This window comes from Drosophila arizonae, chromosome 5, assembly GCF_054131065.1.
Source record: "Drosophila arizonae isolate 15081-1271.41 chromosome 5, UAZ_ARI_1.0, whole genome shotgun sequence".
Taxonomy (NCBI): Eukaryota; Metazoa; Arthropoda; class Insecta; order Diptera; family Drosophilidae; genus Drosophila; species Drosophila arizonae.
The window spans coordinates 15,329,685-15,357,594 of record NC_142925.1 but is presented as its reverse complement, the minus strand read 5'-3'; the positions used below and the strand labels follow the sequence as shown (position 1 = coordinate 15,357,594).

General features: G+C 40.4%; 9 protein-coding genes across 13 annotated transcripts; 4 read left to right on the top strand and 5 right to left on the bottom strand.

The window, feature by feature from the left end:
* Positions 1-335: 335 nt before the first annotated feature.
* On the top strand, positions 336-2,071 carry LOC149268563 (mitochondrial amidoxime-reducing component 1-like). The gene is made up of 4 exons (XM_089470576.1): positions 336-571; positions 641-1,245; positions 1,508-1,794; positions 1,869-2,071. The coding sequence occupies exons 1-4, from the start codon at positions 553-555 to the stop codon at positions 1,972-1,974; spliced, it is 1,017 nt and encodes a 338-aa protein (XP_089326702.1). The 5' UTR covers positions 336-552; the 3' UTR covers positions 1,975-2,071.
* Positions 2,072-2,214: 143 nt separating this feature from the next.
* On the top strand, positions 2,215-4,129 carry Marc (Mitochondrial amidoxime reducing component). The gene is made up of 4 exons (XM_018009534.2): positions 2,215-2,686; positions 2,756-3,360; positions 3,540-3,826; positions 3,892-4,129. Exons 1-4 carry the CDS (start codon positions 2,668-2,670, stop codon positions 3,995-3,997), a joined length of 1,017 nt encoding a protein of 338 aa, XP_017865023.2. The 5' UTR covers positions 2,215-2,667; the 3' UTR covers positions 3,998-4,129.
* Vamp7 (Vesicle-associated membrane protein 7) lies at positions 4,022-5,496 on the bottom strand. Its single transcript, XM_018009550.2, has 5 exons — positions 5,228-5,496; positions 4,782-5,128; positions 4,494-4,722; positions 4,368-4,435; positions 4,022-4,303 (listed from the first exon to the last, which is right to left on the bottom strand). Exons 2-5 carry the CDS (start codon positions 4,983-4,985, stop codon positions 4,145-4,147), a joined length of 660 nt encoding a protein of 219 aa, XP_017865039.1. The 5' UTR covers positions 4,986-5,128; positions 5,228-5,496; the 3' UTR covers positions 4,022-4,144.
* Positions 5,497-5,557: 61 nt separating this feature from the next.
* On the top strand, positions 5,558-7,071 carry Sting (transmembrane protein sting). The gene is made up of 4 exons (XM_018009535.2): positions 5,558-5,840; positions 5,909-6,462; positions 6,524-6,806; positions 6,867-7,071. The coding sequence occupies exons 1-4, from the start codon at positions 5,768-5,770 to the stop codon at positions 6,962-6,964; spliced, it is 1,008 nt and encodes a 335-aa protein (XP_017865024.1). The 5' UTR covers positions 5,558-5,767; the 3' UTR covers positions 6,965-7,071.
* Positions 7,001-7,968, bottom strand: Orc6 (Origin recognition complex subunit 6). The gene is made up of 2 exons (XM_018009547.2): positions 7,796-7,968; positions 7,001-7,734 (listed from the first exon to the last, which is right to left on the bottom strand). The coding sequence occupies exons 1-2, from the start codon at positions 7,858-7,860 to the stop codon at positions 7,068-7,070; spliced, it is 732 nt and encodes a 243-aa protein (XP_017865036.1). The 5' UTR covers positions 7,861-7,968; the 3' UTR covers positions 7,001-7,067.
* A 205-nt stretch (positions 7,969-8,173) lies between these two features.
* Prosalpha7 (proteasome alpha7 subunit) lies at positions 8,174-9,656 on the bottom strand. Its single transcript, XM_018009542.2, has 4 exons — positions 9,519-9,656; positions 9,198-9,388; positions 8,570-9,138; positions 8,174-8,509 (listed from the first exon to the last, which is right to left on the bottom strand). The coding sequence occupies exons 2-4, from the start codon at positions 9,216-9,218 to the stop codon at positions 8,338-8,340; spliced, it is 762 nt and encodes a 253-aa protein (XP_017865031.1). The 5' UTR covers positions 9,219-9,388; positions 9,519-9,656; the 3' UTR covers positions 8,174-8,337.
* A 6-nt stretch (positions 9,657-9,662) lies between these two features.
* On the top strand, positions 9,663-12,315 carry LOC108615180 (transducin beta-like protein 3). The gene is made up of 2 exons (XM_018009514.2): positions 9,663-9,823; positions 9,879-12,315. The coding sequence occupies exons 1-2, from the start codon at positions 9,687-9,689 to the stop codon at positions 12,244-12,246; spliced, it is 2,505 nt and encodes an 834-aa protein (XP_017865003.2). The 5' UTR covers positions 9,663-9,686; the 3' UTR covers positions 12,247-12,315.
* Positions 12,261-16,868, bottom strand: LOC108615176 (pyruvate carboxylase, mitochondrial-like). Of its 2 annotated transcripts, none has more exons than XM_018009491.2 (7): positions 16,731-16,868; positions 16,166-16,310; positions 14,597-16,109; positions 14,130-14,527; positions 13,809-14,068; positions 12,718-13,747; positions 12,261-12,653 (listed from the first exon to the last, which is right to left on the bottom strand). In XM_018009491.2, exons 2-7 carry the CDS (start codon positions 16,265-16,267, stop codon positions 12,405-12,407), a joined length of 3,552 nt encoding a protein of 1,183 aa, XP_017864980.2. In that variant the 5' UTR covers positions 16,268-16,310; positions 16,731-16,868; the 3' UTR covers positions 12,261-12,404. The 2 variants fall into 2 exon arrangements, with proteins under 2 accessions (XP_017864980.2, XP_089326685.1); XM_089470559.1 differs by having other exon boundaries at positions 16,166-16,368; positions 16,731-16,853.
* An 85-nt stretch (positions 16,869-16,953) lies between these two features.
* Positions 16,954-27,019, bottom strand: LOC108615175 (pyruvate carboxylase, mitochondrial-like). 4 transcript variants are annotated; one of them, XM_018009487.2, is made up of 9 exons: positions 26,860-27,019; positions 26,474-26,583; positions 22,796-22,922; positions 21,231-22,740; positions 20,306-20,353; positions 19,043-19,440; positions 18,728-18,987; positions 17,637-18,666; positions 16,954-17,571 (listed from the first exon to the last, which is right to left on the bottom strand). In XM_018009487.2, the coding sequence occupies exons 3-9, from the start codon at positions 22,892-22,894 to the stop codon at positions 17,323-17,325; spliced, it is 3,594 nt and encodes a 1,197-aa protein (XP_017864976.1). In that variant the 5' UTR covers positions 22,895-22,922; positions 26,474-26,583; positions 26,860-27,019; the 3' UTR covers positions 16,954-17,322. The 4 variants fall into 4 exon arrangements, with proteins under 4 accessions (XP_017864976.1, XP_089326683.1, XP_017864979.1 ...); XM_089470557.1 differs by having other exon boundaries at positions 26,832-27,010; XM_018009490.2 differs by lacking the exon at positions 20,306-20,353.
* Between the last annotated feature and the right edge of the window lie 891 nt (positions 27,020-27,910).

Below are 27,910 nucleotides of genomic sequence, written 5' to 3'. Positions count from 1 at the left end.
TAGTCCTATTCCATCTCTTATACTATAATATAAATTTGAATATAGCTATTCGATTATGATTTGAAAAATTATCGTACAACATTATGACACCATATGGGTATATTAACTTGGAGTGTATTGATAATTGCACCTATGTATATATTAGTCGATTGTTTAATTTATTTCTGTAGATAATATAACATTAGTTTGAAATATATTTTTAGAAGTACAGAAAATCTTTGAGTATTTAATAATGGAGAACAATTTGAAGCGATCATGCAATATGCAACCAGGGTATATTCTAGTCGAGCTCTCCACTTTACATAACTTGTTATACCTGTTGCATTCCAAAGCCTGAATTGAAATATTTTACTTTTCTTACTAGGCCTCTATTTGTATGTGTATGCATGCATATGTATGATGTGTGAGCCACACACAGAAATCTACAAAGCTCCATTATCATTGCTTTTCTTTTATTTACTATAGCTCTTCACAGAGCTTTTTGGAACTTTTTTATTGACCTAAGCAACAAGTGTGACAGTGCGTGTTTCAGTTGATAAGTGGACGGACAAGATGAGTGCAAATCTTTCATGCAAGTTTAACTGTTTAACAATATATGTATCGATCAAAAGAAAATATATGTAAATATATGTATCTACAGTGAACGGCTATGTGCTTTCCAATAAACTGTTGATCGGTATGGGCGTCAGCCTGATTGCTGTAGGAGGCGCCGGCTACCTGGTTTATCGGCACTTGCATCGCGATGTGATGCCATCGAAATGGAGACGAGTCGGGAAATTGCAACGGGTGAATGTGTTCCCAGTCAAGTCGTGTGCTCCATTGGAGGTTGACCCCCAACAGGAATACGATTGTGACGTGCTTGGCATTGGCATTGGAAATGTGCGGGATCGAAAATTCATGTTAGTCAATGATAATAATGAAATGATAACCGCCAGAGGTTATCCGCACATGGTTAAAATTCAGCCAAAGGCGCTGCCTAATGGGTTGGTGTTCAGTGCACCTGGAATGCCCGACTTGGAACTGGATTTCAAGCAACTGAAAACACTTTCTGAAGATGTACACACCTCCGTTTTTGGCGTGGCAATAGACGTAATGCTGTGCGGCAGCCGCTTTGACAAATGGTTTTCACAGTTTATTCTTAAAAAGGATTTCGGCGTGAAACTAGTTTACTATCCATATGCAGGACCAGTTCGCAAGACTTGTCCAGATCTGAAACATATGCCTTATATAAGACAGCAAGATTCTGTAAGTAAATTATTTTCTGATCGAGTATTTCTTAACTTGTAGGAATACTCAAAAGCTTAGGTCATATATTATTGATATTATCTATAAATTATTGAGTCTCTGCTAATCAAGTCAACCTATTTAAACAATGTTGGAAGGTTGGAATCCAAAATGTTATACCACTCTCTATACTAGGAGCTATTATAAAGGACTAGCACCGATGTTTATTTCATGAAGCCAATACATGTAAATATAGACAATATAAATTACAAATCCATTTCAGGGCACACTCAATGATGCAACCAGCTATATGCTCATGAATTTAGCTTCAGTAGATGATTTAAATACTCGATTGAAGACTCCGGTGAATCCGTTGCAATTCCGTGGAAACTTTGAACTGAAAATGGATGTCGATGAGCCATACAGTGAGGATCACTGGCAGTGGATTCGCATTGGCAACGATGCCGTTTTTCGTATAGTTGCACCTTGCACCAGGTGCATCTTGCCAAATATTAATGTTCAAACGGCTGAGCGGAATGCCGATGGTGAGCCGCTAAAAACACTGCGCAGGTAGGTGGAGGTCACACAGAGGAGACTGTATATGATACTATATTCATTTTATACCTAACATTTGTTATTCACAGCTATCGACTGTTCAACTACTCGTCTCCAGCGTTGGGTGTGCACATGGGTCTACGGCATCCAGGAAACGTCAAGGTTAATGATGTTATTTACGTAGAAGACAAGTGATATTGAAGCTCTTTTACTTTTATAAACATTCTGCATAAATTCATTTAAATCATGTACATATAATAAAAGTAAATAATTCGTTTATTTTCGAAGAATATTATTCATTCTATTCATTCATCCGCTACTTTATCTAAGCAATTGTAGTCCTATTCCATCTCTTATACTATAATATAAATTTGAATATAGCTATTCGATTATGATTTGAAAAATTATCGTACAACATTATGACACCATATGGGTATATTAACTTGGAGTGTATTGATAATTGCACCTATGTATATATTAGTCGATTGTTTAATTTATTTCTGTAGATAATATAACATTAGTTTGAAATATATTTTTAGAAGTACAGAAAATCTTTGAGTATTTAATAATGGAGAACAATTTGAAGCGATCATGCAATATGCAACCAGGGTATATTCTAGTCGAGCTCTCCACTTTACATAACTTGTTATACCTGTTGCATTCCAAAGCCTGAATTGAAATATTTTACTTTTCTTACTAGGCCTCTATTTGTATGTGTATGCATGCATATGTATGATGTGTGAGCCACACACAGAAATCTACAAAGCTCCATTATCATTGCTTTTCTTTTATTTACTATAGCTCTTCACAGAGCTTTTTGGAACTTTTTTATTGACCTAAGCAACAAGTGTGACAGTGCGTGTTTCAGTTGATAAGTGGACGGACAAGATGAGTGCAAATCTTTCATGCAAGTTTAACTGTTTAACAATATATGTATCGATCAAAAGAAAATATATGTAAATATATGTATCTACAGTGAACGGCTATGTGCTTTCCAATAAACTGTTGATCGGTATGGGCGTCAGCCTGATTGCTGTAGGAGGCGCCGGCTACCTGGTTTATCGACACTTGCATCGCGATGTGATGCCATTGAAATGGAGACGAGTCGGGAAATTGCAACGGGTGAATGTGTTCCCAGTCAAGTCGTGTGCTCCATTGGTGGTAGACCCCCAACAGGAATACGATTGTGACGTGCTTGGCATTGGCATTGGAAATGTGCGGGATCGCAAATTCATGTTAGTCAATGATAATAATGAAATGATAACCGCCAGAGGTTATCCGCATATGGTTAAAATTCAGCCAAAGGCGCTGCCTAATGGGTTGGTGTTCAGTGCACCTGGAATGCCCGACTTGGAACTGGATTTCCGTCACTTGGAGTCGCCCTCTAAGGACGTACGCACTTCCGTTTGGGGCGTGGCAATAGACGTGATGCTGTGCGGCAGCCGCTTTGACAAATGGTTCTCACAGTTCATACTTAAGGAGGATTCGGGCCTAAAGCTTGTATACTATCCATATCCAGGACCAGTGCGTGCCACTAATCCACGACTTAGGCATATGCCTTATATAAAACAGGCCGACTCGGTAAGTACAGCATTTTCGCCCCAAATAAGTAAGTAGGCACAAACTTTATAGTAGAACAGTTTTCCAGCATTCTTTTTTCAATTGATAAACTTTATCTGGGATATCTACGGACTATATAATTATTGACTCTCCACAGATCGTAAAAATCCTAAAAGTTACCAATTATACATACATTTTAGGGCACACTCAATGATGCAACTAGCTATATGCTCATGAATTTAGCTTCAATAGATGATTTAAATACTCGGTTGAAGACTCCGGTGGATCCATTGCAATTCCGTGGAAACTTTGAATTAAAAATGGATGTTGATGACCCGTACAGTGAAGACCACTGGCAGTGGATTCGCATTGGCAACGATGCCGTTTTTCGTATAGTTGCACCTTGCACCAGGTGCATCTTTCCAAATATTAATGTTCAAACGGCTGAGCGGAATGCCGATGGTGAGCCGCTAAAAACATTGCGCAGGTAGGTGGAGGTGACACAGAGATGATTATATATGTTATATATGTTCATTTACTAATTATTCACAGCTATCGACTGTTTAACTATGCCTCTCCAGCGCTGGGTATACATTTGGGTCTACGGCAAGCAGGAAGCGTTAAGGTTAATGATGTTATTTACGTAGAAGACAAGTGAAACTGGACCTGGTAACTGAGGATATACACTTTATATACATACATTTTTATTCCATATAACAGAGATTATTGATAGTACGAAACTTTGTATATGATAGTAATAATAATAAACATTGCTGCAACAACTACCTTATGCACTGCCAAATTATTATTGAATGCACGACTGCCAAGCGAGGCCGCCGCATGCCATGCTTACAATTACGTAGATAACAAATATGATTACTAGGCCGACGACAACATAGATCCGAATGTTCTTCCAAAACATTTGACGCGCCAAGTTACGCGAAGCCTTACGGAATGCAACTGACTATGGGATTAAATTATAATTGAAATTAATTTTTGTTATAAATTTAACTTAAAGCTTCACTTACGTTATTGCTTAAGTTCTCTGTTTTATTGACCAACAGTTCCAGTTTCTCGCCGCGATCGCGCAGACTATCTGGAAATAGGAGAATTGTTAAAATAACTGAGAAGTTTAATAATTCTTAATTGGTTACCTATATTCTTAATCATAATATCTTTAAGTTCATCAATTTGGCCATGAACTCGCGATATGGTATCTACTTCTCGCGATTGACTAAAGTAGACCATTTGCTGGGACAAAACTTTCGAGAACTCCGTATTCATGGCATAGGCAATTGCAGTGGCAACCTGTAGGCCATATGTATGAATAAATTTCTGCTTGATGTCCGCCAAGAAGAGGAAAGCGCGCGAGCGTTCAAATTCCTGTATAAAAATTAATGTTTATAATTCTATACAATACACCTAATTAATATTCAACTTACATTGTCAGTTATGCACATATAAATTATCTTATTTTCGCAAGTATAATGTATCAAATAATCGCCGTGTGTATAGGTCATTTTATGATTATGCACACCTATTCTACCCATAATTTGTTCAGTTACTTCTGCAAAATTTCCCACACATTCGGCGAACTTTGCCAGCACCGTAGTGCCACGAGCTATAACACTATATAATATCGGCATTATGTGAGTATTGCTGCACTCAAGCCCTAGATATTTACGCGACCGCAAAGGCGTGGTGACTAACGCGTCTTTATTCTTCTCGCTTACTAAATTTTATCAGCACAACAACAAACAATTGTGCTCGCTGTCGTTGTGATGTTTTCCTGTTAAAGCAAAGAATTGATAATAGTTAATGGTAAACAGTTTTCTCCATTCCTTAAATCTTTTTTTTTTTTTTTTTTTTTTTTTTGCTGGTAACTTACACAGAGCCAACGTAAACATGTAAGATTACAGTGTATTGTTGCTCCAATATCTAAATGGTAATATGCGTCATTTGTGTGCGCGTAAAGCAGCAAACAAAATAGTTAAATCATATTTAGCCGAATTATTTGAAGAATACCGAATGAAATTTATACCAATTTTAAATGGTTTAGTCGACTAACTTCTAGACAAAAACGGTCTTTGTATTTTTATAAATGCACTTGCACTTAATTTATGGATGTGAGTTTGGTCAAACTATATCGATGGCTGGTTAGTTTGAAACTATCGATTATATCGATTATATCCGTCTGCATGTGATAGTCAATAATATTGCTAATTTAATAATACCACTAACCAAAGTTCTCTGGTTAGTGATAATACACAATAAATTTTAATATAAAAACTTTATATTCGTGGTTTTAGGCTTAAATTTATGTTATATTAATTATTATACACATAAAACATAAAAGATCAGAATCTTTAAAGGAATACCTGCAACATAAGTATCAAGTGTCTGGCATCGCTGATACTGAATCACGGTTATGGCAGTTCCATCTGAGGATCAAAGGAGTGATAAGAAGATTGCGTGGCTAAAGATGATGTGGTCACATATTGGTGAGAATATGTCAAAATAACCGACCCTCATACATATAATATCATATTTTATTCAACCTTATATGTAGACTACGCCGTTAGAATATGTATTGTGATATTCGTTGCTGACCTCCTACAGAGATTGTTCTTCGTATTTAAGGAATACCTGTGCCACCGTATTTATTATTTACCTGAGGATCGTCTAACAACAATTATAAAGCGCGCGTACACGTACAATATCAAAACCGTATATCTAGCATTACTTGTGATATTCACGGGATTGACCCGCTTTGGAAGAACTAATAACTTAGCTCTTTTGCTGCCCAGAGGCGAACCGCTTCTTCTTATTCCTCTTTATTGGATTTTCACCTATGTACAACTGAGCCATAGTTCATTGAGCTACGCTCACTGGATACGCGATTCGCATGGCCTGGACTATGCAGCTGGCATGGCCTCGAGCTATTTTCATGGCTATCTGAAACTCTCGCTACCGGAACGAGAGAATGACGGCCTGCAGAAGCGAATGGAAAAATATGAGGATATGCAGAAAGTAAAATTCGGGATAAAACGCCTAATTATACTAATTCCAGATGAGATGTTTGTGAATCGGGTTATACAAAGTGAATGGCTCGAAAAGGCTAAGGTAAGTATAATATAAACTTCAAGTTTAGATGCCGGTTTAATTCAAAGATTCTCGCTCTCAGCCACTGGAGACACAATTTATAAATAGGGCCGGTGTAAATCGCCCCTTCAAGCATGCGGTCTATAGGCTCAATAAACAAATAAATGGAACCACATACTACTTTGCTATGGAGGGTGCCACGCCAATGCTAACATTTTTCGAATCAATGCATTTCCAATTGTCGGCCACTTGGCAAATGCAGGAAATGAAACGTGAGATCTGGTTGAAGTTTTGTAAACATCTGCAAGAGCTCCTTAACAACTGGCCGGAAACACGGCGCGAAGTACAACTTATTATATATAATTGTATGCGAATGCATGTTTTATAAATATATAATGCAATTAATACACAATAATTACTTTCAGCTCACAAACAAAACGGAGAACTACAAGATGTAGGCGATGTGCTAATCTCTCACGTTCTGACTCACATTGAGAAGGAGAAAAAACATGGACTTGAATAACTTAGCTTAGCTAGGACAGCATGAAACTAGAATACATAGGTTTAAAGTAAGCAAAACTTAACATACTTTTTTAATAAATAAAATTGATTCTCTCTTATTATTGCTAAGCGATGCTTTCCAGTTCTTTGAGTTTAGCCTCAGCTGTTGCTAGCATTCGACTCTTCCATTTTTCATATTCTTCGATTTCAGTCTTTTCGCTACTCTTCTGCTTCTTGCTCAGAACATTCTGCTCCTCCTGCTGTGTGAGTTTGTTTTTTACGCCCGCCGTCGTCACATTTGAATCCTTTAAATGTTTTGCGATCAGGCGCTCAAATTGTTGCTCAAGCTGCTGCCATTGTGTGGGTCGCAAGTTACTAAATGGCATTAATTTGGACTTGGATACTTTCTTCTTTAGCAGGCGACAGGCGTGGAATACGGCCATTGCGGCATATTGTGGATGATCTGGATCAGCATCGTCACGTGCGAACTTTTTGAACATAGCTAGGATATCTTCCGCCTTATGTGCGACCTCGTTCAAGCTGAGCTGCACACAAATATCTTTGATGCTAGCCAATTTATTCAGTTCAAGCAATTTCTCAAACATTCGCTTGTTATTGGCATAGTGAGTTTTACGCAATGCGGAGAGTTTAAGCGCCTGCTCTTTGTCAAAGCCAATATCTAACACACTGCAAGCAATATCCGCGCACAATACTATTTTTCCATATTCATTTATTTGCAGAGGAACATTTGTCGATCGAAGCTCTAGCAATCTGAGGAGCTCCGTTGTTTTCCTAGTGATGGTTTAAATTCATTAAATATATATTCAGGAACTTTATTATTGCTAGAACTCACTCTAATACATTGGGCTCTTCGCCAAGACCCATTTTCGAAATTAGCTGTTCAACCAATGTCGTCATTTCAGCAAAAAAAAAAAAAAATTGTTTACTTTTATTCAATTGTTTTCCGTTTTTGGCGCGAATATGTCAGATGTGCGCGGCCCTAGAGCTGCCAGACTTTGTAAAATTAATTCAATAATGCATACTGATGCAGAAACTATCGATAGAGAGCTAGAGATTGCTATCGCCGGTAAAAGTCTAATTTAACCCTTACCCTGGCCCCGAGTTTAATTTGCCATTGGAGCAAATATGTTTATTGAAATTTGATTTTTTTGTCCTCCTAAATGTCCCCTAAGATTTACTACTTTTCCACAGATAAGCGTGTGTATTCCCATTTCTTGTTTTTGTATTATATTTATTTTGTTGTTGAATTTGAAGAGTCCACAGGCTGCAAATTAGCCACGAACTGCGCATTTTTGTGTATTTTCTGTTATAGAAAATATTTAAAAAATAATGCCTAGCCGATTTATAATCAGTTGAACATATTTCGAATTTAAATTATATCTCATTTTCACTATCATCTGCGTTTTTGGCTGCTTCCCCAGCTTCAATAGCCTTTTGGATCCACTCAGCGCTATTTATGAGATGTACACCCTTCGTTTCCTTACCAACGATGCCCATTTCAAAGCGGAAATCTTTGTCCTTCAGTTCGTCGTGCACTTGATAGATGCTGCAAGTAAATACATAAATAAGTAAACTGAAGCGCAAAGCGTTGATCGAATCAACATACATTTTGCCACCACTTTTGACCAATTCCTCGGTGGTCATGTCAGAGAACTTAAACTTTTCCATTTCTGTTTTGGCCTGTTGCTTGGCCTTGCCACTGGCGCAGGCATAATAGCCAAACGAATTACCAGACGGCTCAATTTTGTACAATTGAGGTCCATCAACCTCATCCCACGATGCGAGTATTACAGATAATCCAAACGGACGCACAGCGCTGTACAGAGTGTAGGCGTGCAGGTAGCCGGATACGCGATCGCATAAATGTTTCAGGGGAATGGTGCGTTCAAACTGTTGACGGAAATTCGCTGCTTCTTGTCGGGCAATGTCGGCCACAAAATTTCCATCAGCCATCAGTCCAGCTATGGCCATGCCGATGTTCTTTTCAATAGTAAAAATGCGACTGGCTGCATCAGGTTCATAGAGCTGATCTGCAACAATTTTTTCGACGGCAAGCACAACACAATCCTTTCCTCTAATGCCAATAACGGTTCCGCTCCTCTCTACTGCTTTGGAGGCATAGTCAATCTGAAAGACGCGGCCATCAGGAGAGAACTGCGAAGCCGACAGATCATACTGCAAACCAAAATGATATATTTATACATCCACTGTAAAATTAATATTAATATACTTACACCGGTGCCAATTGTACTCATTTTTGTTGTGAATATGAAATAGAATTGATATTAGCGAAACCGAATCTACGCGAATTAAACTCGCAAACAGAAGACGATGATTTGACGGCTTTTCATTTGACAGCTGCAACTCATGTTCGATGTGACCAGCCTTTGCAATTTTTGCAAAAGTGTTGATTAATGCCTAATTTCTAAAGATGAACCAGCAACTAAATTATTATTTATAGATCAAAACTTCCAAAATATAATGCAATAAACACGTTGGAAAATCTTTAAAATGCTTATGAATGTCTTTAAATTATAACTTATTAAATCACATACTTAAGGTTCACCAAAATATGCACGAAAAACAATTGTAGCTTTAAGTCCCTTATCGACTTTGTTTTAATTGAAAATTTCGATACGATTTAGAATACATATACAAAGTTAATTTGACTGTTATTTTTTTGATAATTATATATTTAGTTAAATGGTTACTATTTATGATATATGTTTGCACACTCTGATAACGGTTTACACGAACCAGTTCGTTTGGAATATTCGTACCAGTTCCAATGTGCACGCGGTAGTAATTTCAATTTTGTAAACAAAAATAAAAGCATGCTGGCAACCGTGAGTGATAAACAGTAAGTAAAGATTAGCAATTATATGGATAATTCGTATTGAATATATTATTTGTAGATATGCAGCAGATGCTCGCTACACAAACTTTTATGCCGGGCACGATATTGCCTGGGCTGAAAATGGAGAGCATATTTATTGTTTAAATGGCGATGTTGTAAATCAAGTGAATGTGGAAACATCGCAAATTGTGTGCAGCTTTGGAGTAAATGTTTCCGACGGTAGCGAGAAATCAAAAACCTCTGATGGACTCGACGATGCTAAGATGGACGAGGACAACATCTATTGCTTTGCAATGTCACGTGAACATTTGGCGGTTGCACATGGCAGCGGCTTGTTACGTCTCTGGGAGCTGAGCACGAAAAAGTTGGTAAAACTTTGGAAGAGCCAGCACAAGGGACCCGTTGTGCGCATCGAGTTTAGCACGTGTGGCAATTTTATCTGTACCAGTGGTGGAGCAGATGCCACGATACGCGTATGGGATTTCACCAACAACAGCTGTCTGTGCGCCTTAAAAGATTTTCCCGGCCCGGCGCTGCTGTTGCGCTTCCATCCGAGTCCACTAAAGAGTGAAATTTATGCTGCTGGCGCTGACAATACGATATATTGTTGGGATTACGGCACAAAGACACTGCTGCACAAACTGCGCGGACACATCTCTCAGGTGACGGGCATTAGCTTCAAGAGCACGGCTGCTGAATGCGATCAATTGGTCACTGTGAGTCGCGACAAGGTGCTGATTGCTTGGCAATTGAATGCAGACTCGAAAAGCACCTGGAGCCAGTCAAAGGTTATTCCCTTATACGTTGAGCTTGAGGGTGTCGCGCACATTGCGGACGGCGCGCAAGTGGTGGTCGCCTGCCGCTCGGGCAAGCTTCAGCAAATCGACACGGAATCATGGAAAATACGTGATCTGTTGGTGGAGACAGATTTCGAAATAAGTCGCCTGCTCTACTGCAGCACCAGGCAGCAAGTGACGCTGATTACAACAGAGCAAAATATCATCGTATACAATGTGAGCACCGAGAGCGAGAGAGCTGAGCTGAAACTGGTAAAGCAGCTTATTGGCTACAATGATGAGATTTTGGACATGTGCTTTCTGGGTGACAATGATCGGTACCTGGCCGTGGCAACCAATAGCAAACACTTTAAGCTCTATGACACCGAGCAGAATATGAATTGTCGTTTGATTTGTGGACACTCGGATACGGTCATGTCGCTGGCTGCATCCCATAAACTGCTGATCTCGGTGGGCAAGGACTGCAGCATACATCTGTGGAAGTTGTCGCACGAGATTGATTGCTTCCTGCAGCCGTTGACACAGCAAACCAATTGCCATACGGCGACCATTGGTTCCGTGGCCATAACGCATAATGGAGCCAAGGGCTTCGCCTCTGCCTGCCAGGATGGCAGCATGAAAGTGTGGCAATTGTCGCGCGACAAACAAGATCGTAACAAGTATGCCTTCTCGCTGCTCTATGCAGCGCTAGCCCACGACAAGGAAGTCAACTGCGTTACATATGCGGTCAACAACAAAATCCTGGCGACTGCATCACAGGACAAGACGGCAAAGCTTTGGTCGGCGGACTCAAATACACTGCTTGGCGTGCTGCGTGGTCACACTCGTGGTGTGTGGTGCGTGCGCTTCTCGCCTGTGGACCAAGTTGTGCTCACCTCATCGTCGGACTGCAGCCTGCGTCTTTGGTCTATTGCCAATTTCAGTTGCCTCAAGCGCCTGGAGCAAGAGTGCACGATATTGCGTGTAGAGTTTCTAGATCATGGCAAATTTATACTCTCTGCCGCCTCGGACGGCCTGCTCAAGCTGTGGAACATCAAGACCAACATCTGTGTCCAGTCCATCGACGAGCACAGCGATCGTGTCTGGTCTGTGGCGGTGTCCAGTTGCAGCAATCGGTACTTCTATACAGGCGGTGCGGACTCCAAGCTGATTCGCTTTACTGACGTTACGGAAACAGTGCGCAGCGAAGCCCTGGATCAACGACAAGCCATGCTGGAGCAAGAGCAAACACTCCAGTGCCTGCTGCACGCTCAAGAGCAGCTTGAAAAGGCATTCAAGCTGGCCCTGGTGTTGGACAAGCCAAAAGCCACCTACGACATCATCGGCAGCTTTGTGCGCAAACGTGACGCAGCCGCAGTGCGTCAACTGGTGGATCAACTCAATTTGGACCAGCGACTGGTCTTGCTGCAGCACGTGAAGGCGTGGAGCACCAACTCACGCCACTCGTACATAGCCAACCTGATTCTGCAACATTTGCTGGGCGACGCTCTGGTGCACTCTACGCAAAAGTTCTACAACAAAGGAAATCTGGTCGAAGTGCTGACCCCTTATGTGCAACGGCATTTCAAGCGAGTTTCCGAACTGAACAAGGATTTGGCTTTTATGGAATTCATCGTTAAGTGCATGTAGAAATGTTTATGAAATGCTGTTGAACTTCATTTTCAGTTGTAATTCATTTCATTAAATAATGAAAACTAAGTTTGTATATCTGTAACGAAGTGTTTGAACTGGTGTAGAATTCTTGGAAAACTTAGGCAACTTAGATTTAGAGCATTCTCTTGATTTAATCATTCAAGGACCAGGAGTAGATCGTCGCCTGCCAATTTCATTCCTTTCTGCACTTCGATTTTCTTAACAGTACCTGAATCTGGAGACCGAACGATCATTTCCATTTTCATAGCTGATAGCACGACGAGTGGCTGACCCTTCTCGACCTTGTCGCCTTCTTTGACACGTATATCAATAACATCACCTGGCATTGGGGCGCCCACTTCACCTTTTACATCTGATCTAGCCTTCGGATGCACTCGGATAACCTTAAAATACGATAAATTCATATTAACTGAATCGATATTTAAAGAGACATCTATCTGCCCTTACCTTTAGAGCCTCCTTGTCGGGAATGTGGACTGAACGCATTTCACCGTTCATTTCAAAGAAGACCTCGCGTGTGCCATTCGGTCTGAGATCGTTTGCTATGGCCAATGGCTTTATGAACAATACCTTGCCACGCTCTAGGCTAACTTCAATCTCTTCACCCATTTCGGGGCCCACGATAAAGATTCGCGTGTCAAGCTTATCGATACAGCCAAATTTTTGGCGGCTTTGCAGGAATTCATTGGTCACTTGCGGATAAAGCGCCGCTGACATGATATCTCTGTCAGAAATTCTTCCATAACTTTTAAGTAGTTCCGCTTTTAACTTGTCGAAATCGAATGGCTCAAGCTTACTACCAGGTCTCTCATCAATTCGAGGCATATCCTTAAGTACATCTGATCGAAATGGCTCTGGAAACCCGCCATGCGGAATACCCATATATCCCTGTAGGTACTCAGTCACCGATTTGGGAAACGACAACTCTTTGGCCTTCTCCAAAACTTGAGCACGACTAAGCTTATTCTGTACCATGAACTGAGCCAAGTCACCCACAACCTTTGACGATGGAGTGACCTTAATTATGTCTCCCAAAATAATATTGGCTTCTCTGTACGCTTTCTTCACTTCCTCAAACAAATCACCCAGACCTAGGGAGAAGGCCTGGAACTGCAGATTGGTATATTGACCACCGGGGATTTCGTGCAGGTAGACATCGGCATTTCCTGATCTCATTGTTGTGGTACATTCAAATGGTCCGTAGAGAGCACGGGTTTGCTCCCAGTACGCCGAGTACTGGGAAACATCTCCTAGCTTCAGCTGTGTGTCCAAGGGAGTGCCCTGAAGAGAGGCGACTACCGCTCCCATACTTGGCTGCGAGGTCATTCCCGACATGGAGTCGACGGCCACATCTACAACATCAGCTCCGACCTGAGCGCAGGCGATCATACACGCAACACCGGCACCCGAGGTGTCATGAGTGTGGACATGGATTGGAACGTCGGGATGCTTGTCGCGGATGGCAGTGATCAGCAGCCTATAATTCGAGCGGATCAATGAAATATATGCTGGTAACTCAAGGAATGGTTCACACGTACTTAGCCGACTCTGGCTTCAACAGACCCGCCATGTCCTTGATGCAGAGGACGTGAGTGCCCGCCTTGACGAGCTCGTCAGCCAAGTTTGTGTAGTACTTGAGATCGTATTTGGTTCTCTTGGGATCTCCCACATCTCCGGTGTAGGAGATGGCCGCCTCTACAACACCGCCTGCCTTGCCTGCCGCCTCCATGCCGAGGATCAAGTTCGGCAAGTAGTTAAGGGAGTCGAACACTCGGAAAATGTCCATGCCAGTTTGCACCTGAAAGAAAAACATAGGTGTCATTCATTGTTGTCTCTATAAGAATGCTACAGGATCTTACCGCTAGCTCGCAGAACTTGTAGACCACATTGTCTGGGTAACTGGTGTATCCAACGGCATTGGCGCCGCGCAACAGCATTTGGAATGGAATGTTCGGAATGAGCTTGCGCATCTCCTCCAGGCGCTCCCATGGGCATTCATATAGAAACCGTAGAGCTACGTCAAACGTGGCTCCACCCCAGTTCTCCAGTGAATACAGATTGCTAAACTTGTGCGCCACAAAGGGTGATATTTTGAGAAGGTCGTGGGTGCGAACACGCGTGGCCAACAGAGATTGGTGTGCGTCCCGGAAAGTAGTATCCATTAAAAGTAAATTCTTTCGGGAACGCACCTCCTTGGCAAACGCTTCGGGACCTTCACACTTAAAGATCTCGCGTAGACCCGGTGGTAACTCCGTCTCTGTGGGAGATAGAGGCGATTGGTAAATCACTTTTGTTGTTGACTTTTCAGCATCTGCAGTTCACGTACCTTTGGGAATTTCGGGCGCCTGTACCTTGACTTTCAATGGCATTAGAGATGTACCCATTGGCGTAATGGGTCCGTTGACCAAAACTTCACCCAAATACATTAAAAGCTTTTGCGCGCGATTGTGAATAAAGACTGACGATTTAGTCAGATCTGGATTCTCATCTATGAAGTGAGTATCCAATGCGCAGAGCAAGAACTTCTCGTCGTTGAATACATTTAGGAGAAATGGAATATTCGTCTTGATACCCCGAATACGGAATTCACGCAGTGCTCGGCTCATTTTAGATGCTGCGATTTCCAAATCACTGGCATGGGCTATCACTTTGACCAGCAGCGAGTCGTAGTAAGGCGAGATGATAGCTCCAGGATAGGTCGAGGCGCCGTCTATTCGTATGCCCATACCCTCGCCGGAACGGAACACTTCGATGCGTCCCATATCAGGTTGGAAACCCTGTTCCGGATTCTCACTGGTTATGCGGCACTGAATAGCAAAGCCACGTGGCACAATCTTTTCTTGGGTGAGACCCATCTCCTTGAGGGTTTTACCCTCGGCAATGCGTATCTGAGACCGAACCAAATCGATGCCGGTAATCTCCTCAGTCACAGTGTGCTCTACCTGCAATCTGGCGTTCACTTCGATGAAGTAGAAGTTTCCGGACTCATCGCACAGGAACTCCACAGTGCCAGCATTCTCGTATCCCACATGCTTGGCCAGCCGGACTGCTGCCTCGGTCATCTTGGCGCGAGTTTCAGCAGGCAGGCGTGGAGCTGGTGCGATCTCAACGACTTTCTGATGGCGACGCTGAATAGAGCAGTCGCGTTCATATAGATGCACTACGTCGCCAGTTTTGTCCCCCAATATCTGGACTTCAATATGACGTGGACGTTCAATATACTTCTCAATGAACATTGCGCCATTGCCAAAGGCCGCCTTGGCCTCGGAGCTGGCACGCTCGAAGTTCTCTGCAACTTCCTCCATTTTGCGAATCACACGCATGCCACGGCCGCCACCGCCATGAGCGGCCTTTAAAATGACGGGGAGACCGTTCTTTTCGCAAAACGCCGAGGCTTCCTCCTTGGAATTGACTGGGCCATCTGTACCAGGAACAATGGGTACTTTCGCAGCTATTGCTGCAGTACGTGCAGCAACCTTGTCCCCCATGTTCTGCACCACCTTGGGCGAGGGGCCGATAAATCGAACTCCGGCATCGGTAACGGCCTGGACGAAGTCGCTGCGCTCGGAGAGGAAACCATAACCGGGATGCACTGCATCAATGTCGTTCTCCTTGCAAATGCGAATGATCTCTGGAATGCTGAGGTAGGCTTCCACCGGTGCTAGACCTTTGCCGACCATATATGACTCATCGGCCTTCTGACGATGCATTTGCATTTTGTCCTGCTCCGAGTAGATGGCCACCGACTTGATACCCAGCTCATTGCAGGCGCGAAATACGCGTATCGCGATTTCCCCTCTATTGGCTACCAGGATCGATCGTATCGCTTTGTTTTTCCCCTGTGTAAACTGGGTACTGAATCTCGAATTCGCTTGGCTTCACTTTCTATACTCACCTTGGAGGAACACCATCTCTTACTGACGAAGCAATAGTTCAGTCGGGGAAACGCTTTGCGCAGCGATCGAATTGCAGGCGGAGAGTTTTTTAAGTTTGTCATTGCTAACTGGTAAATCTGGTCTTTTCTTCAAGCTCTAACATCACTAGTAAGTTAATTTAAAATTTATACTAATATTAAATTATATTCTTCAACTCGTTTTTCTGGAATACCATTCAAATGAGGGATTTTATGTTTATTATTATCGTTATAATAATAATTATTAGTTTTAAATTGTATATATATCATATTCATATTCATAAAAACTAAAATAATATATCCTGCACAATAGGTTTGATTCGAAGGTTTGATTAAAAACAAATTGACTTCTTAAAATACAAGAAAAGAAAACAAAGTAGATCTACTTTCTATTATTAAATGAATTCCCGGTTTTCAAGGGGTTAATGGTATACAACAAATCGCTGCTAGAATTAGCAAGCAATTATTTTAAATGTTTTATTTGTTAAGCATATATATGACAATTTAATATGAAACGCTCAACTATATGACCAGTGGTATTACGTACCTGAAACAATTTTGACATCGAATATAAAATAATATAAAATTTAGAGCTGTTAAAAAAATTTAATATAGATAATGCTATCAAAATAATTGAATTTACCTTATAATTAAAAAGGCGGCAGAGTTTTCTGACTCAAAAACCAAAGATTGCTTTAACTTATAAATAAAGATATATAGTTCAAGCTGATTGTAGATTGCTATAATATATCATAAAATTTATAAAATGATTTCATTCGTATAAATTTCATTATTCCTTGGTTTATTCACACTTTTACATGGTATAAAATATTTTCGAACATTGATACAAAATTTGGCAAAGGCTTTACAGATATAACATCAAGGATTGAGGGGTCTATAACAACATTTGTGATTTGTGCGTGATTTTGTAACTCTCACAAGATTGTAAACTTTTTCAAAAAGTAATGCCAATACATACATACGTATATACAGATGTACTCATGCCAACATAAATACATACATACACATAAAAAAGACTTAAGCCTAATATAATAATCGAAGCTTGCTGGCAGCACACGATCCTCACATATATAGAAATGTTGGTATTGTTTGTTTGTCTCGTTTGGATGGGGTTGCGCTTATTCGATGATCAAAATTAAGTCATCGCCGTCTAATTTCATGCCCTTCTTGACCTCCACCTTCTTGACAACGCCGTTCTGTGGCGCCTGGACAACCATTTCCATTTTCATGGCCGAGAGGACAACCAGGGGCTGACCCTTCTCCACCTTGTCGCCAATGGTCACGCGCACGTCAATGACATCGCCGGGCATGGGGGCGCCCACTTGTCCCTTCACCGTCTTGTCAGCCTTGGGATGAATACGGATTTCCTAAAAAGTAAATCGAAGCACATTAAATATTGCTCATAGAGAGATAAGGTCAACAATTAAGGTACCTTCATAGCCTCCTTGTCGGGAATGTGGACAGAGCGCAGTTGGCCGTTCAATTCGAAGAACACCTCGCGCTTTCCATTCGGTTTGAGATCGGCAGCCATGGCCAAGGCCTTCATGCTCAGCGTCTTGCCGCGCTCTAAGGTAACCTCGAACTCTTCGCCTACTTTGGGGCCTGACAGGAATATGCGCGTATCCAGCTTGTCGACGGGACCGAATTGCTCGCGGTAATGCAAGAACTCATTGGTCACCTGTGGATAGAGCGCTGCCGAAACAACATCACGCTCGGTAACATTTACATGAGATTCGCTCAGCTCGGCCTTCAGCTTGTCAAAGTCCAGTGGCGCCATCTCAGCACCAGGTCGGCCTTCGATGCGTGGCATGTCCTTCAGAACACGTGAACGGAATGGTTCTGGGAAGCCGCCATATGGAATACCGATATAGCCCTGCAGGTACTCGATCACCGATTTGGGGAAGGAGAGCTCTTCGGCTTTCTCAACCACTTGAGCACCATTCAGATTGTTCTGCACCATGAACTGAGCCAAGTCACCCACAACCTTGGATGACGGAGTAACCTTAATGATGTCGCCCAACACGAAGTTGGCCTCACGGTAAGCCTTCTTGACATCCTCAAACATATCGCCCAGACCTAGGGAGAACGCCTGGAACTGCAGATTGGTATATTGACCACCGGGGATTTCGTTCAGGTAGACATCGGCATTTCCTGATCTCATCGTTGTGGTGCATTCAAACGGTCCGTAGAGAGTACGGGTTTGCTCCCAGTACGCCGAATACTCGGAAATATCGGCCAAATCCAGCTGTGTGTCCAAGGGAGTGCCCTGCAGAGAGGCGACTACCGCTCCCATACTTGGCTGCGAGGTCATTCCAGACATCGAGTCGACGGCCACGTCTACAACATCAGCTCCAGCCTGAGCACAGGAAAGCATAGATGCAACACCGGCTCCAGAGGTGTCATGAGTGTGAACATGGATTGGAACGTCGGGATGCTTGTCGCGGATGGCAGTGATCAGCAGCCTATAATTCGAGCGGATCAATGAAATATATGCTGGTAACTCAAGGAATGGTTCACACGTACTTAGCCGACTCTGGCTTCAACAGACCCGCCATGTCCTTGATGCAGAGGACGTGAGTGCCCGCCTTGACGAGCTCGTCAGCCAAGTTTGTGTAGTACTTGAGATCGTATTTGGTTCTCTTGGGATCTCCCACATCTCCGGTGTAGGAGATGGCCGCCTCTACAACACCGCCTGCCTTGCCTGCCGCCTCCATGCCGAGGATCAAGTTCGGCAAGTAGTTAAGCGAGTCGAACACTCGGAAAATGTCCATGCCAGTTTGCACCTGAAACATTGGTGTCATTCATTGTTGTCTCTATAAGAATGCTACAGGATCTTACCGCTAGCTCGCAGAACTTGTAGACCACATTGTCTGGGTAACTGGTGTATCCAACGGCATTGGCGCCGCGCAACAGCATTTGGAATGGAATGTTCGGAATGCGCTTGCGCATCTCTTCCAGGCGCTCCCATGGGCACTCGTGCAGAAACCGTAGAGCTACATCGAAAGTGGCTCCACCCCAGTTTTCGAGCGAGTACAGATTGTTAAACTTGTGCGCCACGTATGGCGATATTTTGAGCAGGTCGTGGGTGCGCACACGCGTGGCCATCAGAGATTGATGGGCATCACGGAAAGTGGTGTCCATGAGGAGTAGGTTCTTTCGAGAACGCACCTCCTTGGCAAATGCTGCGGGACCTTCGCGCACAATGATGTCACGCAGACCCTGTGGTGGCTCCGTGACTGCGGCGTAGAGTTTTTCAAAATTAGAATTTCGTTGTATATAATAGACACATGCACTTAGAAAGCTAAATATAAAGCAGTCCAAAATACGAACAAACAAATTTTAATTCAAGCCACCAAAAGTAACTATGTGTATATGTGTGTAGGTATGCAAAAACCAATAAAAACCCGTTTAAATAATGTGCTTGAGTAAACTGTGTTTACGTACTGTATGTACCTAAATGTGCCTAAGTGTACCTACAAGGTACTAAAAAGGTTGGTAACTTTTGTGTGGAAATGGAAGATTGATGATATAAATTTATTACTGATTATTGTTTCATAATTAATAATTTTGAAATTTTATCCAATACTTACAACCAATTTTGTGAATTATATAATTAATATAAGCAAGCGATTAAATTTTCTGCAATTTTTTATGTTTATACTAAAAACGACGTATTGATTTAAAATCGAACCCATTTCTTAAATAATAAATATTTAACTTGATAAGTTTGTATACCATATTTTCCTTTAAGCATATCTGAAATACTTTTATTCTAAAATATTTTCCCCAACAAAGTTAAGATGTTATAAATTCTAAATTGAGCTTAAACTTTATGTATATTAGATTGCTTGACTCTAAATTATTGTATATAATAATATAATACTACCTAATTGGCTTTTTGTTATGTTAATCCAAGCTAAGGCCGAAGCTCTCAACATACTCCTGAATTGAGTGAGTAAAGTATACTAGTAATACATTTGATAGCCCATATATAATACTATATATTCATAAGAATTTAGCAAGTATTTTGTATTTACATATGAGTTTGATCAGATTCGATCGGGGCTGATGATATAGTAAGAAGTGCAGCGTTAAACGTACCTTTTGCCCCGCCTCTCTTTTCACGTTCTAAGGCTTCCGGGGACAGATCTTCAGTGGAATGATTAGATCATGACAACATTTCGTTTATGAACAAGTGTGTGTAAAGGGGTGTTGGTGTATGTGTGTGTGTAGGACGATTGTTTTTGCATATGGTAATTGTTGCAAAAGCAAAAGTTTGATTGTGTTTTTTTTTTTTTTTTTTTTTTTTTTTTTAGAAAGAATAAAGTAAAAAGAAATGCAAAACATAAATTTAACATATTAATGAACGCATATATATATAACGAGACAGGTGCTGTTAAGAAAAGGAAAATGACTTCTAGTAAAAGTTAAAGTTTTTAACTTGAATCGTAAAGAATTTTTAATACGATTTGTTTAATAAATGTCAAAAGTACTTTAAATTAAAGGAATTGGCATCAATATAATTTTATCAGATTAAACTTTAATGAATTTTACTTTAACTTTTAGTCAGAAGTTTAATTATTCAAATAAAATCAAAGCTAACTAAATTACTATAAAAAATTCTATTTTAAAATAAAAATTTCAATAACTCTGACTTTATATCTATTTTGCAAACTTCTATTTTTATATATTTTTTATTATTATATAATTTGAAATTTCATGCCAATTTAAATAATCAAAACTGGACTAAAGTCCAAAGATTAATATTTTCTAGTGAATAGAAAAGTTGATTTACGTAAGAATTTTGAAATTTTCTAGTGATTTCTCAAACAAGCTTTACATTGAAAGAGAAATGAAAAGAACATAGAATGTTTTCCAATTTAATGAACCAATTTGATAGACAACAAAATCTGAAAGGCAAAAGTTATCAAGACTAAAAGCTGAAACAATAATTAAAGCGACAGCCATTTGATAGCCACAAATCCGAAAAGCGCATGCCTTGAACCATCTAAACAAGTGCACTTACCCAGCGGCACCTGCGGCACATGAGGATTCACCTCGGCGGGCTTCAGGGATGTCGCCAATGGCGTCTGTGGCCCATTGACCAGCACTTCGCCCAAATAGTTGAGCAGCTTTTGAGCACGATTCTGGGTAGTAGAGAACTTGAACAGCTGTGGATGCTCGTCTATAAAGTAGGTGTCCAGTACGCCGTGCAGGAACTTCTGGTTCTCGAGCACGTTCAGCAGGAAGGGAATATTCGTCTTGACGCCACGAATACGGAACTCACGCAGTGCGCGGTTCATCTTGGACGCTGAGCTCTGCAGATCACTGGCATGGGATATCACTTTGACCAGCAGCGAATCGTAGTAGGGCGAGATGATAGCTCCAGCATAGGTCGAGGCACTGTCTAGACGAATGCCCATGCCCTCGCCGGAACGGAAGACCTCGAGGCGGCCGGTGTTGGGCTGGAAGTCGTTGGCGGGATCCTCGGTGGTGACACGGCACTGAATAGCAAAGCCACGTGGCACAACATTCTCCTGGGTGAGTCCCAGCTCCTTGAGGGTCATACCCTCGGCAATGCGAATCTGCGACTGTACCAAATCGATGCCGGTAATCTCCTCAGTCACTGTGTGCTCCACCTGCAATCTGGCGTTCACTTCGATGAAGTAGAAGTTTCCAGACTCATCGCACAGGAACTCCACAGTGCCAGCATTCTCGTATCCCACATGCTTGGCCAGCCGGACTGCTGCCTCGGTCATCTTGTCGCGAGTTTCAACAGGCAGACGTGGAGCAGGCGCGATCTCAACCACTTTCTGGTGGCGACGCTGCACAGAGCAGTCACGCTCATATAAATGTACAACATTTCCTGCCTTATCGCCCAGCAGTTGGACTTCAATGTGGCGGGGTCGCTCAATAAACTTCTCAATGAACATTGCGCCATTGCCAAAGGCCGCCTTGGCCTCGGAGCTGGCACGCTCAAAGTTCTCCTCGACTTCTTCCATTTTGCGGACCACACGCATGCCACGGCCGCCACCGCCGTACGCTGCCTTGAAGATGACAGGAAGACCATGCTTTTGGCAGAATGCCAATGCCTCCTCCTTAGAGGTAACTGGGCCATCTGTGCCTGGAACAATGGGAACACCCGCTTCTATAGCCGCAATACGCGCAGCCACCTTGTCACCCATGTTCTGCACCACCTTGGGCGAGGGGCCGATAAAGCGAAGTCCAGCATCGATAACGGCCTGGGCAAAGTCGCTGCGCTCGGAGAGGAAACCATAACCGGGATGCACTGCATCAATGTCGTTCTCCTTGCAAACGCGAATGATCTCTGGAATGTTGAGGTAGGCTTCCACCGGTGCCAGGCCCTTGCCGACCATATATGACTCGTCGGCCTTCTGACGATGCATGTGCATTTTGTCCTGCTCCGAGTAGATGGCCACCGACTTGATGCCTAACTCAGTGCAGGCACGAAACACGCGAATCGCAATCTCGCCACGATTGGCCACCAGCACCGATCGGATGGGTTTGTATTCGACCTGCAAATCGAGATGTTAGAGTGAGCTGAATTGAAGGGGGAGTGGGAGGACTTACCTGAGTGGAATAGGCATTTTTGTTGATGAAGTAAAGTCTCACACGAGGAATCGCTTTGCGCAGCGTCCTGAATGCGGCTTGAGATTCCGGCAGAAACATTGTCAGGCTTTAGTTAATCGAAAGACAACTGAAAGAGACAATGGATTCATATTAAAATTTGGTCATAGGGTTTCTCTATTTCTCTACCCCAATGAACTTAACTCTCATCTAAACTCCGCCCTTATGCAGTTGACCAACTCAATAATTGGCTCCATTCATGCGAAATATATGATATATCAAACCTCAACATTGTCATTATTGTCAATTTTATTATTTGAATGAGCCTGATGATGGTGCTAATAAAGTTGCTTATCTTTCCCATTATCTTTATACTCCTATCTGTATAGTTAACTACAGTTAACATGTGCATGCCTATGTATATTCAGGTATTTATTAACATTGGACACATGTACGAATAGTTCTACTTTCAGATATGTATGCGTACATATATTATATAATATTGACTGAATCATGTCTTTTTTATATTTATTTGGTTTCCAATGTGCTTTTCTTTGGATTCGAACAGCTACGATTATTTCGGTTAATTTCAGTTAATAAAAGTGTATCACAAATTAGTACACATTATTTCTTGACAAGGTTTATGAGAAGACTTTTATTTATTATGATATAGACGAATTTATAGTATGTAAACAAATAAACCCCATCCCTAGATAACATTTCTAACTTTAGATTCACGTTTGGTTTAGTTTCTGTTAATTCTACAAAATCGTTTTATATTGTTTAACAAATTTTATTTTGGTTAAGGCCAGAGTAATTTACATACATCATGTTTTGATGCTATAAAAGCAGATGATAAAACCACAAATTAAATCATAATTCTGTTATAAAAGCAGATGAAGACACCACAAATTAACGGCCTTAAGAATTTACAATTGTATTTAAGTAAGTGTGAAAGAGCTATTAAAAAAAATAATACATTTTTATTGGTAAGGTCTTTAAGTTTGCCATTATTGTTTGACTATACAAAATAATAAAAAAAAAGTTAAAAATAAAATAAAGTTAGTCATCTTTATCTCATATTTATTTTACTTCATCTAAAATATTTATCTTGTATATTCAAGATATTTAAGTCAACGAAATATTTATCGTTTCTATTAAAAATATTTAAATCTGTGTTTACCTTTTAACACCTTCATATCAAGTTTTAGTTTGTCTTTAGCTTATTTATTCTTTACTTTCATTACGAATATACAGACAGCTGCAAATTTGCCTAAGTAATTTCTGTTTCTCTGAGTTTATTATATAAATATACAATTTTTTTTTTATTTTTAAAATCATAACAGATTAAGAAATAAAACAATTATATGACAAAAAATTAAATAATTTATGAAATTATTTTTGTATGAATAATGGACTCTAATGGATTGATAATGGAAAGTTTTTTATTTTTTCTTTTTTTTTTTTTTTAAGGTAAGTATTATTATTCTAAGCAGTTCTATTAATAGGTGACACTTTTCTGGCGTAAACATACTCAGAACGAATGACGTTTCTGTTATTCAACACATTCAAATTTTCCATACATAATGTTTTTAAATAAAAAATAAATAAATAAATAAAAAAAAAAACAGGAAAAAGATTAACTAATTTTCTTGCGGAACAACGAATTAAAGAAACTATTCCAAAATAGGTTTTTGGGTCAACAAGCTATAAATGCTTTCACTAAAAATGTTTTCTAAAATGCTAAGATCATATCTAATTTTGATAACGATTTGTATCGACGCAAAAAAGGAAATTCCCTTATTAAATTATATTTAAACAAGTCATTATTGTACGTACATATTTTAAACAAAAATACTATTAACAACCGTCTAATCTGTGCAGTAAAAAGTCTTACCGAAATTTCGTCATAAAATCGTTAAGAGCCAGACGTGAAATTTGTTGAGGACAGATAATACACTTTAAAAAAAACCTGTAATCCATATAAAATATATGGCTGCCGATAAAAGCAATCGAATTCATTGATAATTCTATTTTGTTGTTGTTTATTTTTACGCTCATAATATAAAAGGCAATTCATAAATGTAGAAAACCCGTCTGCACGCATATATAAACATGTAGATATACGTTTAAACATATTTGTAAACACATACATACATACATATATACATAGATATATTTACATTTCACACAGGTTGTGGCAAAAAGAGTATCTGCTAGTCTGATACCGCCATTCTAAGTTGTTATGCATCATTCGAGTTAAGATCAAAACAAGCTAAAACCGTAAAACCCAACAATTGCAATTGGAAACTTGTCAATTAACACCCCAACATTCCGTATTGCCAACCCCAAAGCAACAAATTAACACACCCCGTTCATAGAGCCACTATTTGGGGACTGGAAGTCAGGGAGCACGCAATTTAATGGAGACTTTTCGCTTTGTTTACATGTGTAAGAGTTGCGGGTCGCACACCCATGTCAATACAATGATTTATCCTTGTATGTGTGTATGTATGTTCACATTATAATATGCGTATGTATGTACATACATATGTTGGCTTGCCGCAATGACCGATTATGTAATGATTATTGCAATAATAAGACAGACAGACGAGCCGCCTTAGAATGTGCACAGCAGTCAGACGGTCAGACGGTCAGTCGGTCGTTCGGTTTGGTCGAATGATTTGGTGATTACGCTGCTGCTGCTTGCTTGTTGATTGCCGCTCACTTTTACTCTATATTCGTTCATACGCACATATGTACGTACGTACGTATGTATGTATGTATGTATATATAGAATTGCGCGTATGTACATATGTATGTGCGCACACTTATGCACGATCTTGAGCACACGTTGCTAAGGTCAAAGACGTTTCCACTGCGGCATAGGCCGCGCCTGCTCTGGACACATTGATTATCCGTTAAAATGATAAAGTGACAAACGCAGAAAAAAACCTATATATAAATACATACAAATATACACTTGCACATTACGTATACTTATGTATGTATGTATTTCTTATGCCATATATGCACACACACACACATTTATTTGTTCGTCTGCGTCGCAAAAAGGAACTAGGACTAGTTCGCAGACAGCACAGTGAGTAGAAAAAGTATTCGCACAGGCAAGTAAATCAACATTTGTTCAATGTTCGTCAATTTTGATTGATTGTCACACAAAGTGAAAGCAATTAAATTAAATAGCTAAACTTTGATTTGCTGTGCGCTGCTTGACTTTCAGGCTATGAAATTCATAATACAAATATTTTTTATTTTATCCACAATGCTGTTTGCTTTTGGTTGGTTGTTTTTATACATACGTCACTATGTATATATACATATGCGTATGCATATATTTTATTAACGTAAGTGATGGCACATGCCTTCATTTTGTCAAGCACGTTTTGGCTGGCAGCGAAACCATAAGAAGGCTAGATATATGGGGCATAATAAAATGGACCCGAACAGCAGGCATAGATAATGAAGGGAGTGTGGGGGAACATTTCTACATATGTATGTGTCTGTCTGTCTATGTATGCTTGTAAAAGTGCAGTTACATTCATACATAAGCGCTTGTTACGTATCAATTAGCAATTTAGTATGCACGCAACTAAATATACATATGTACATGTATAATATATACATATGTCGTATGTACATATATATGTTTGAACATACCCTTTGGAATCACAATATGTCCAGCTGCTCCCTGTTGTTATCCCTGGATAGAATCTTTCGAGCACACTTTTAATTCAACTTCACCGCACAATTAGCACACGCTGTGATAACTAAAAACAGTTGAAATAATACAAGACGATTTTACAGTTATAGTGTATGTAAAACAATTTAGCAAATGTATAAATCACATAACTGTTATATAAACTAGCGTGGTTTTGAAATCGAAATCGACAAAATTAACTTCAGCGCAAATAAAAAAACACAAGGAATTAACAAATTACTCTTTAGAATTAGCAACTAGCTAACACAAAAATGTACATGCGTGTGTGTGTGTGTGTCTATCTCTTTACATACATACTATGTATGTTTGTGCTTGTAATACATACATATGTATTTGTATGTGCGTTGAATTTCTGTTTGGGAAGGTAGACCACCTCGGTACAATTTACGTTGAATATTTCACAACTGTTTCTGCCCGGGAGCTCGAGCACTGCGTACGGCTGGCACCAAAGCTTAATATTCAACTGACGGACGCTGTCGAAAAAACTTGAAAGTTTACACTGTATTGCCGGTGGCGGCTGCCCACAGTTGCTCCCGTGTGCGCTCTCTCTCTCTCTCTCTCTCTCTCTCTCTTTACTGGCTCTCTCTCCCTCAATCTGTGGCTGCCTTTCGCTCTTTCGCTTCGATTTTTCGTGGATGGCTCTCGCACTTTCGAATAGTGTATGCGTGCGCCTAACAGCCGTCAGAGCCAGCAATAACAACTAAGTTGTGTACTTTGGCCCAAAAACAACAACAATCGCAGAATTGTGTTATGTGTGTGAGTGTCAGAGGCCGGCTAAGAGTAAACTAGTTAAGCTCCAAGGAGAGAAACAGCTGTTTTGCTGGTACCTAAAGTATATGTACCTTTTATAGATTTGCATTTTTGACATTGTTGCATACATACATACATATAGGTAAATGTAAATATACATATGTACACATATAAATATTAACTAAGTATACATATATAAATAAACATGTGCATGGAATAAAACTAAACTAAAACAATATTCGTTTCTCTGTTGATCAAATGTAGCAATAGTATATAGGATTATTAACTTTAAAAAAATGACAAAAAATATGGAAGTTTATATATTTTGTTACGTTATGTTATGTTACATAAGTCTAAGACTAGAAGTATAAAAGTTTAATAGTTCTTGATAGTATTAGAAACTTATGTCAATTTTTATTTTGGTGTCTACAGCTCTTATAGATAAGAGCGAGAAGTAGACATGTATATATGTATACATATGTATACATACATACATATGTACATACATACGTGATTGTATAGACAGATTGACTATTAGATGAACTGAGAGATAGAAATCAGTAGTTGCCTGTTTATTAAGATCGAAAAATATATAATTATAATATAATATTATATATAGAGAGAAA

Bases quoted from the DNA above. Each gene is read 5' to 3' on its own strand.
- LOC149268563 (XM_089470576.1), top strand. The intron at 1,246-1,507 runs GTAAGTAAATTA...AATCCATTTCAG, and splicing joins ATATAAGACAGCAAGATTCT to GGCACACTCAATGATGCAAC. The intron at 1,795-1,868 runs GTAGGTGGAGGT...TGTTATTCACAG, and splicing joins CCGCTAAAAACACTGCGCAG to CTATCGACTGTTCAACTACT.
- Marc (XM_018009534.2), top strand. The intron at 3,361-3,539 runs GTAAGTACAGCA...CATACATTTTAG, and splicing joins ATATAAAACAGGCCGACTCG to GGCACACTCAATGATGCAAC. The intron at 3,827-3,891 runs GTAGGTGGAGGT...AATTATTCACAG, and splicing joins CCGCTAAAAACATTGCGCAG to CTATCGACTGTTTAACTATG.
- Vamp7 (XM_018009550.2), bottom strand. From the start codon at position 4,985: ATGCCGATATTATATAGTGTTATAGCTCGTGGCACTACGGTGCTGGCA. The intron at 4,723-4,781 runs GTAAGTTGAATA...ATTTTTATACAG, and splicing joins ATATGTGCATAACTGACAAT to GAATTTGAACGCTCGCGCGC. The intron at 4,304-4,367 runs GTAAGTGAAGCT...TTAATCCCATAG, and splicing joins CAGAGAACTTAAGCAATAAC to TCAGTTGCATTCCGTAAGGC.
- Sting (XM_018009535.2), top strand. From the start codon at position 5,768: ATGGCAGTTCCATCTGAGGATCAAAGGAGTGATAAGAAGATTGCGTGG. The intron at 5,841-5,908 runs GTGAGAATATGT...CCTTATATGTAG, and splicing joins GATGATGTGGTCACATATTG to ACTACGCCGTTAGAATATGT. The intron at 6,807-6,866 runs GTATGCGAATGC...AATTACTTTCAG, and splicing joins ACAACTTATTATATATAATT to CTCACAAACAAAACGGAGAA.
- Orc6 (XM_018009547.2), bottom strand. From the start codon at position 7,860: ATGACGACATTGGTTGAACAGCTAATTTCGAAAATGGGTCTTGGCGAA. The intron at 7,735-7,795 runs GTGAGTTCTAGC...AACCATCACTAG, and splicing joins GAAGAGCCCAATGTATTAGA to GAAAACAACGGAGCTCCTCA.
- Prosalpha7 (XM_018009542.2), bottom strand. From the start codon at position 9,218: ATGAGTACAATTGGCACCGGT. The intron at 9,139-9,197 runs GTAAGTATATTA...TTTGGTTTGCAG, and splicing joins TGAGTACAATTGGCACCGGT to TATGATCTGTCGGCTTCGCA. The intron at 8,510-8,569 runs GTATGTTGATTC...ATTTACTTGCAG, and splicing joins GTCAAAAGTGGTGGCAAAAT to CATCTATCAAGTGCACGACG.
- LOC108615180 (XM_018009514.2), top strand. From the start codon at position 9,687: ATGTTTGCACACTCTGATAACGGTTTACACGAACCAGTTCGTTTGGAA. The intron at 9,824-9,878 runs GTAAGTAAAGAT...TATTATTTGTAG, and splicing joins GCAACCGTGAGTGATAAACA to ATATGCAGCAGATGCTCGCT.
- LOC108615176 (XM_018009491.2), bottom strand. From the start codon at position 16,267: ATGACAAACTTAAAAAACTCTCCGCCTGCAATTCGATCGCTGCGCAAA. The intron at 14,528-14,596 runs GTACGTGAACTG...TATCTCCCACAG, and splicing joins GGCGCCCGAAATTCCCAAAG to AGACGGAGTTACCACCGGGT. The intron at 12,654-12,717 runs GTAAGGGCAGAT...TCGTATTTTAAG, and splicing joins CCGACAAGGAGGCTCTAAAG to GTTATCCGAGTGCATCCGAA.
- LOC108615175 (XM_018009487.2), bottom strand. From the start codon at position 22,894: ATGTTTCTGCCGGAATCTCAAGCCGCATTCAGGACGCTGCGCAAAGCG. The intron at 20,354-21,230 runs GTAAGTGCACTT...ATTCCACTGAAG, and splicing joins TGTGCCGCAGGTGCCGCTGG to ATCTGTCCCCGGAAGCCTTA. The intron at 18,988-19,042 runs GTAAGATCCTGT...CCAATGTTTCAG, and splicing joins ACAAGTTCTGCGAGCTAGCG to GTGCAAACTGGCATGGACAT.